The sequence below is a fragment of the Lolium rigidum genome, unplaced genomic scaffold (genome assembly GCF_022539505.1).
Source record: "Lolium rigidum isolate FL_2022 unplaced genomic scaffold, APGP_CSIRO_Lrig_0.1 contig_29603_1, whole genome shotgun sequence".
Taxonomy (NCBI): Eukaryota; Viridiplantae; Streptophyta; class Magnoliopsida; order Poales; family Poaceae; genus Lolium; species Lolium rigidum.
Window position 1 is genome coordinate 19,168 of NW_025900113.1, and position 8,762 is coordinate 27,929.

Here is an 8,762-nt window from a genome sequence, read left to right on the forward strand (position 1 = left end):
TGTATTCCCCTGGCCGAATTCGAAATATATTTGTGACTTCGAATTCGGCCTCTATGTATGAACTTCGCCCTCTATATAGTAAATATCATTAAATTTAGTCTAAATTCAATCGTTTTTAGCCATATTTCGTTAAGTTTTCGTTTTTCAAAATTAGATCGTCGTCTTCGCCTGAGATCGTGGCTGGGAAACTGGCCCTCCCCACGTCTTTTTTATGTCCAATCCGGACGAAATTTACCCCGGATTTCGGGCGTGAGGAGGCCAAACGAGTGGAGATGCTCTTAGAAAACAAAAATCGTATCCGGATGGAGTTCAGATAGTAGAACCGATCCTACGATGCTAGAGTCCCGATCGGAAACAAACAAAATATCTGCATCCGATTACTAGTCTTTTTTGTTTCTGAGGGGAAAATCCTTCTACTTAAGCCATCGGGGACCCGGGTCCTCTGCCTTCAGAAAATCAGAAGTCTCTGTCGTCCGCAGCCGCCTCGCTAGGATTTCGTTTGTCCCCAAATCCGCCGCCGATCCCCAACCTCAACCCACCACCCATGGCGGCCGAGGACAAGAAGATCACGCTCAAGTCCTCGGACGGCGAGCAGTTCGAGGTGGACGAGGCGGTGGCGATGGAGTCGCAGACGATCCGCCACATGATCGAGGACGACTGCGCCGACAACGGCATCCCCCTCCCCAACGTCAACGCCAAGATCCTCTCCAAGGTCATCGAGTACTGCAGCAAGCACGTCCAGGCGGCCGACGGCGCCGCGGCGGCGGACGGAGCTCCCGCCCCGCCCCCCGCCGAGGACCTCAAGAACTGGGACGCCGAGTTCGTCAAGGTCGACCAGGCCACCCTCTTCGACCTCATCCTCGCCGCCAACTACCTCAACATCAAGGGCCTGCTCGACCTCACCTGCCAGACCGTCGCCGACATGATCAAGGGCAAGACCCCCGAGGAGATCCGCAAGACCTTCAACATCAAGAACGACTTCACCGCCGAGGAGGAGGAGGAGATCCGCAGGGAGAACCAGTGGGCCTTCGAGTAAATCTGCACCCTGCCGCGTTTGCTCGTCATTTCAACGCTACTTTTATCTCCACATCGCCCCGGTGAAGCTGTAAAGTTACATAGTATTCAATTCACTAGATAGTTGGATCGAAAGAGTTGTAAAGTGACATCAATTTTGATCGATGGTGGTTGATAGTGCAATCATTCTGTGAGCACTTCTTCATTCGTTTTGGTTTGTTTTAATTTTGTGTTGCCTATTCTTGATTCTTTTAGAATGGCACACCTTAATATCATTTATGAAATTGTGACCTTGATCAGCAATTCAGCATGGTGCTAACCACATATTTTAGAAGATATTTTGCTCCCTGAGGTCTGGTATGTGAAATTGCGTATACATATGACCTTTGATTTTAATGTTTGCTATGCTACGGCCTCCTCACGTTCAGGCCTCAGGGTCTCCACGACTGGTGGATGGCTAGGAGAAATTCCTGCCTCCTCACGTTGTCAGCCTCAGGGTTTCCATTATCTAACTGGCAGGTCTTTTCGTCGGACCAGCCTGCCCGCAGGCAACCCAACCCTTCTCTCTGCTTTCTCCCGAGTCTAGGGTTCACCTCGGCCGTCTCAACTCCTTCCGCTCCGGCAGCTCCCTCTGTAAGGTCGCCGCCAAGGCCACCATCGTCGGGGCCCGTGTTTTTGCCGTCCTCACAAATCCTGGCGTCTTCGCTCTACGCGACGGATGTAAGGAGAAGGAGGAGGGGAGCAGGTCTCCGCACTCGATCATGCTCACCGGCGCCGAGTTCCGAGCCATTGGCCGGGCCATGGAGCTGCCGTGAGGGCTCATGCTGGGCTCCTACATCACGGTCGCCGCCACGCCGCGCACTGCGCACCCTGAGCGGGACGTTAAGATCATACTGGTCAAGGAGGGGGACGAACCGATCATGTTCTCGCAGTTCATGATGAAGCTGCAGGAGATTCAAGACTGTGGACGGTGAGGACCCGCCCAAGATCCTCCACTTCAACCCCCGCCCCGCGACGGGTGGAGCGGTAAACCCGCCATCGAGAAGAACACTTTCTACCGCATGCAGTGGGGCACCCCAATTCGATGCGAGGGTTGGATGTCCCGCACTGACGAGGAGGCGAGGAGCCCTGACGGCTAATTGTGCACCAGGTTATACAACCACATAATCGCGCGCTCCAGAAGCGGGAAGTTTGTCCTCCGCGTCGCAGACACTGACATCAAGCGCTCCACCAAGAAGTCTGAGGAGGTGGTCCTCAGCGACTTCTCCTGGCTCGGGCTTTCCGATTCATTTCTGGTTTTGTAGTTGGCTGTTGAAGTCTGTGAAGGTGCTTACTTGCATTGAATGTTCTACTGGATGTGAACATATGAGTGTCTATTGTTCTATAATCTTTAACCTTTCAATGTTGCCTTACTCCCTTGCACACTTTCACCAAGACACATCTTCTGTATGATGTGGAGGCTATATATTTCAGATTTGTTTCGCTATGTACTCAATAGAAATTTCCCGTTAGAGCAAACAATTTGTTTTGTACTTGCAGAGATATAAGCTCGAAGTGGAGGGAAACCTCGACATGGTGCCCATGTTCTAAAATGAATTTGTTGGGAGGGGGCAACAAGGTGTGTAGCAAGCGGCAACAAGATGATCATCAGGTATTGGATGTGGCAAGAGTATGTGGCATGTACTACATGCATGCAGAAATAAAATTGCATTGATTATTCAAGCTTCTCGATCCCACCAAGAGTATGTGGCATGTACTACATGCATGCAGAAATAAAATTGCATTGATTATTCAAGCTTCTCGATCCGTTTAGTTCGTTATTTTTTATGGAACATGAAAATACTTTAAAAATGACTATAGTTTCTTCTGGCGATTTCAGGTTTAATGTTGAGATTGATATTGGAACTATTGTTCTGCTAGGGGTTAGTGCCAAACCAACATAGAACAGGGACGTCAAAGATGGGAGGTGATGTTATTTCTTTCGATATGATACACATTTCCATATTTCTTTCCAAAGTTATTTCTTTACATCTACATATATGATGATATATATAAGTATGCCGATATATTTGAACCAGTCCTTGTGTTCCTACTATTTAAAACACATGCATATATAATTTAAACGGATTGGAGGATAAGTTTTTTCCGCTCACATGCATATGTTTCGTCCTAGCTACTTCAAATACTTAAAGTTTTATTACAAACCCACGAAGGGGCCAAAATGATGCATCTTATTGTTTTTCAGGAATCACTCCAAGGATTCCAGCTTGTCCTCAGATTCTTGGTAAGTGTTGTCCTTGTCGGAGGCATCGCCTGAGTCATCGTTCGACTGATGCACGCTGGACCCGGAACCTTCCGCCTCGTCATCTTCCTCATCGTTGGAGAAACCAGCCGGAATGTCGTGCTTCTTGTACCACGACGAGTGATCCACTCGCTGGGCAAAGAGCGTGTCAAAACCTTCAGTTTCCACGAGGGCTTGCTTGACGTTGGTGCCATTGGGGACTCCGCGTGCGATCGTCGCGAAGTCCATGGCGGGAAAGTACGATTTGCACATGGCCAAATCAATAGAGGCAGCTCCGCGAGCGGAGGACTCTTGCCAGTCCCCAATGAGATCCGACACTATCTTCATCAGTTTCGTCATCTTATCGATGCCGTAGAGTGGGCCCTCTTCAGGGATAGCTTCCGGGAAATGCCACGACAAGCTTCAATGAGATCCTCAATTGAGTTTCTGGCCTCCTCGTAGGCTTCAGTCCTGGGGATTCCGGTATCTTGCTTCCATTCAAATCCCAGACACGATGATATACACAATGTATCATACGATCAGATTCCGGGTTGGGAAGAGAAGAGTATAATATACAGGCCGGAAACATGAAGTCCTTACGGAAGATCAGCTTGTCGACGTCCGCCGCCTCCGCCTTGGCATCCTTAAGCTTAGACACCAGAGTCTTAACTCTGTTGTTGCTGGTCTTGAGCTTCTCGGCCATCTCCGCCATCGCCTGAGCGTGCTTCTCCTCTAGCTCCTTTTTGGTTTTAGTCTCACGTTCGTGAGACTCCTTGAGGGATTGATGGAGGGATGCGTGCTCGGATTCCAGGACCTCGAGCTTGGCAGAGATTGCGTCGATGGAGGGGCGCTTGGCAAATTGTTTTGTAAGGCGGAAAGCAAGTTAAAAGTAAACAAACATATTCAATAACAAAGAGCGCGTTGAGGAACCTATAGTAAGGCGGAAAACATACCCTCGTTGTTTTTCAAACGGGTTTCAAGGAGTATGATGGCCTGCCCGTCCTCCGCCTCCTTCTTGTTCAGCCGCTCGATCTCCACCTTCTGCTCCAGCACTAGCGTCCGCAGGTCTTCGTGCAGTTGATATGTGTTCTGTGAAGCAAGTTGGAATGGTTAGCCGGAAATTTAAAATCTTGGGGGCTGGACGTGAAGTTAAAGTTCTTCTTGTACTAGGAAATTTCAAGTTTCCGCCAAGATCCATCCAAGATAATACAGTTGAAGCATCGGTTCACAAATTTCACCCGGAAAAATATCTAAACCCATGCTTGGGGGCTAGTATTACCTGGCGCACGGCTTTGTGCTTGGCAAAGAAGACTCGGAGATTATCCTTGAGGGTTGCTAGGTCTTGCTGCTCCGTCTCCGGCTTCCCCCACACTTCATTCATCAAGTTGGACATTTTCGTATGACGCTGATGCAGGGGAGCTTTTCAAAGTACCGGAAACAAATGTGGGTGCGTTGGGGCGTACCAGTGGCACCACTTAGCAACAATTTATTTGTAGCATCATTAGCCGTAGCTTCAGCCGATGTGGTTTCAGGCTCTTCAGGCGGAGGTTTGGACGAGGAGGCGTCTTTGCCGGAATCTGCGGTAGGCTCCGGAATATCATCAAGATTAATGATGTTCTTCGGATCTGGAGCTGCAGAGGAGGAGGGCTTAGGCGGAACCTCCACTTCCGGGGTAACTAGCATAGAGGCAGGCGAGGGCTTGATTTTCTTCTTCTAGGGCTTGCTTCCGACAATTTTGCTGCATAACAAAAAGAGCGTGGCACTTAGCCGATTTTGAGTTAAGTTGCAAAAAGAGTAAGTCGGAAACTAAGTTATTTACCCAGGCTTGTTGAAGAATCGCTCGAGGTTGGCCTGCGAGCCTTTGCTGGTGTCGATCTCCTTGAGGCGTTGTTTCTCTTTCTCGAGCTTCCTGGTGGCCGCGCCACTGGGATTCTCGCGCGCATGTTTGGGCGCCGACCCGGAGGCTGCGCCTCTCTTCCGCTTTGCGGGAGGAGGGCCCTCAGGAACTTCCGCGTCAGATGCGGCTTCCGGATTCATGGTGCCGGAGTGCGGGACTCGGGTCAGGTTCCCAAGATCCTTTTCCTCGAGGGCTTCGAGATGTGTACACAAGATAAAGTCCTTAGACAAATTCGTAGGCATAAAAAGGAAATGATGATTACTCGGAAGACTTACGGCGGTGCCGGCGCCACCCATGTATATGTCAAAATGACAAACGTGAGAGTGAACGTCACGCGGAATTTTGATCATAACCCGGAGCCGCTTGTCCAGGGCGTCGGAGGAAAGGTTGTCCTTGGTGGCGCGCATGGTGTCGTCGCGGCCGCTGTACTCGTACATCAACCGATCACGCTGTTGGAGAGGCTGGATCCGCTTGGTGAACCAGGAAAGCATCAGGTCCTTCCCCGACAAGCCGGACTCCGTCAGCTTGCAGATCCACCTTACCATCCTTGTCAGCGTAGGTGACTCGGAGATATGCGGGCAGCTCATCCGGCGGGGTCTCGCCGGCGGGCCCATCCTTGAACGCCGGCAGGTGTCTTCGGGCTGGCCGGATCCGAGACATCCTTCACGTAGAAGAACCCCCGGACCAATACCTCGCGTACTCATGTCGATCCGTGTGAGGGTTGATACGTCTCAAACGTATCTATAATTTCTTATGTTCCATGCTAGTTTTATGACAATACTCACATGTTTTACATACACTTTACATCATTTTGATGCATTTTCCGGCACTAACCTATTAACAAGATGCCGAAGCGCCAGTTCCTGTTTTCTGCTGTTTTTGGTTTAAGAAATCTTACACAAGAAATATTCTCGGAATTGGACGAAACAAAAGCCCATGGTCTTATTTTGCACGGAGCTTTCCAGAACACCAAAGGAGATACAGAGGGGGGCGCGCCGGCCTATGGGGTGGGCCCCTTGGCCGCCTCCCGACTCTGCCCCTTCGCCTATTTATTCACTTCGTCGCGAAAACCCTAGTACCTAGAGCCACGATACGAGAAAACATACTGTGACGTCGTCGCCGCCAATCCCATCTCGGGGGATTCAGGAGATCGCCTCCGGCACCCTGCCGGAGAGGGGAATCATCACCGGAGGACTCTACATCATCATGCCCGCCTCCGGATTGATGCGTGAGTAGTTCATCCTTGGACTATGGGTCCATAGCAAGTAGCTAGATGGTTGTCTTCTCCTCTTGTGCTATCATGTTTAGATCTTGTGAGCTGCCTATCATGATCAAGATCGTCTATTTGTAATGCTACATGTTGTGTTTGTTGGGATCCGATGAATATGGAATACTATGTCAAGTTGATTATTGATCTATCATATATGTGTTGTTTATGATCTTGCATGCTCTCCGTTGCTAGTAGAGGCTCTGGCCAAGTTGATACTTGTAACTCCAAGAGGGAGTATTTATGCTCGATAGTGGGTTCATGCCTCCATTGAATCTGGGACAGTGACGAAAGTTCTAAGGTGGTGGATGTGATGTTGCCACTAGGGATAAAACATCAATGCTTTGTCTAAGGATATTTGTGTTGATTACATTACGCACCATAATTATTGCAATTGTCTGTTGTTTGCAACTTAATACTGGAAGGGGTGCGGATGCTAACCCGAAGGTGTACTTTTTAGGCATAGATGCATGCTCGGATAGCGGTCTATGTTCTTTGTCGTCATGCCCTAAGTAAATCTCATAGTAGTCATCATGATATGTATGTGCATTGTTATGCCCTCTCTATTTGTCAATTGCCCAACTGTAATTTGTTCACCCAACATGCTATTTATCTTATTGGAGAGACACCACTAGTGAACTGTGGACCCCGGTCCATTATTTTACATCTGAAATACAATCAACTGCAATCTCTGTTCTCTGTTGTTCTTCACAAGCAAACATCATTCTCCACACCATACGTTTAATCCTTTGTTTACAACAAGCCGGTGAGATTGACAACCTCACTGTTAAGTTGGGGCAAAGTATTTTGATTGTGTTGTGCAGGTTCCACGTTGGCGCCGGAATCCCTGGTGTTGCGCCGCACTACACTCCTTCACCAACAACCTTCACGTGGCCTTCATCTCCTACCGGTTCGATAAACCTTGGTTTCTTACTGAGGGAAACTTGCTGCTGTACGCATCACACCTTCCACTTGGGGTTCCCAACGGACGTGTGCTTCACGCGTTATCAAGCTAAATTTCTGGCACCGTTGCCGGGGAGATCAAGACACGCTGCAAGGGGAGTCTCTCACATCCAATCTCTTTACTTTGTTATTGTCTTGCTTTACTTTATTTTATTTCCTGTTTTGTTTGCTTTCTTTATATCAAAAACACAAAAAATTAGTTACTTGCATTTACTTTATTTTGTTTGTTTTGTTTGCTTTCTTTATATCAAAAACACACAAAAATTAGTTACTTGCATTTACTTTATTTTGTTATCATGTCTAGTCCTGTACTTGTTACTCTGTCACCCGAGGAATTGATCTTTACTTTTAAACAAGGGAGTGAGGAGTGTTTTAAAGAGGCTAGGTCTAGAATTTTTGATTCTTATGGTAAAACTGAACCTAGAATGACTCTAAGTTTGCTTCTTAGTAATTTTTATTTTGGGCTTATTGTTCGCTATAGATATGCTTTGGATGCTTTAGTGGGAGGAGATTTCCTTCACTGCAATGGGGATCAAGCTTTTAATGCCATAAAGAAATTGGTTACATCATCTAGCTCCGCTAATAATTTTGATTCATCTCTTACTAGCATTCATAATAGATTAAACACTCTTGAAACAAATATATCTTGTTTAAAAGAAGGGTACAACCAGATTCGTGAATATTATGATTATGTTCCAGTAAGCTTTGAACCTTCAATGTGGGTCCCTACTATTAAGGTTGCTATTTGTGGTGAAACTTTTTGTGCCCGTTGTGATATTATGTCTGAGTTTTGCCTTATGCCTGAAAGTATCTCTGAATCTTTGACACTTTGGGGACTTACTGAAGGAGGAGAAGGAATAACTCTTACTGATAATTCTGTTATAATTCCTAAGGGGGTAGCTGAAGGTGTGTTCACAACATTTCTTGGAAGAACGGTATCCACTGATTATCTCGTTATTGAATGTGTAGGGACAGGACAAATCACACTTGGAAGATCCCTGCTGAAACTCTTGGGAGCAACCATAGATGTGGGAAAAGGCACTCTAAATTTTACCTCTACACCCGGATGCGGTCAAGTATTCCCTAGACCAAAGAGTAAGAACAAGAGTAAGAAGGGTAGGCGCAAAGCCCCTGGTAATAATGTTAATGCTTCATCTCTTGATAATACTTGAGTTACACTTTCTGCGTTGATGACCCACAAGTATAGGGGGTGTATCGTAGTACTTTCAATAAATAAGAGTGTCGAACCCAACGAGGAGCAGAAGGTGTTGACAAGCGGTTTCGATGAAGGATTCAACTGTAAATGCTCATAGACAAGTATTCGGGGGGTTTTGATATAT

At 47.5% G+C, this 8,762-nt stretch overlaps 1 protein-coding gene across 1 annotated transcript; it reads left to right on the top strand.

Moving 5' to 3' along the window:
- Nucleotides 1–510: 510 nt before the first annotated feature.
- LOC124680839 (SKP1-like protein 1) lies at nt 511–1,211 on the top strand. The gene has a single exon (XM_047215878.1). The coding sequence runs from the start codon at nt 545–547 to the stop codon at nt 1,034–1,036; it is 492 nt and encodes a 163-aa protein (XP_047071834.1). The 5' UTR covers nt 511–544; the 3' UTR covers nt 1,037–1,211.
- Nucleotides 1,212–8,762: the final 7,551 nt, after the last annotated feature.

Excerpts from the sequence above, each read along its gene's own strand:
- LOC124680839 (XM_047215878.1), top strand. The coding sequence starts at position 545 with ATGGCGGCCGAGGACAAGAAGATCACGCTCAAGTCCTCGGACGGCGAG.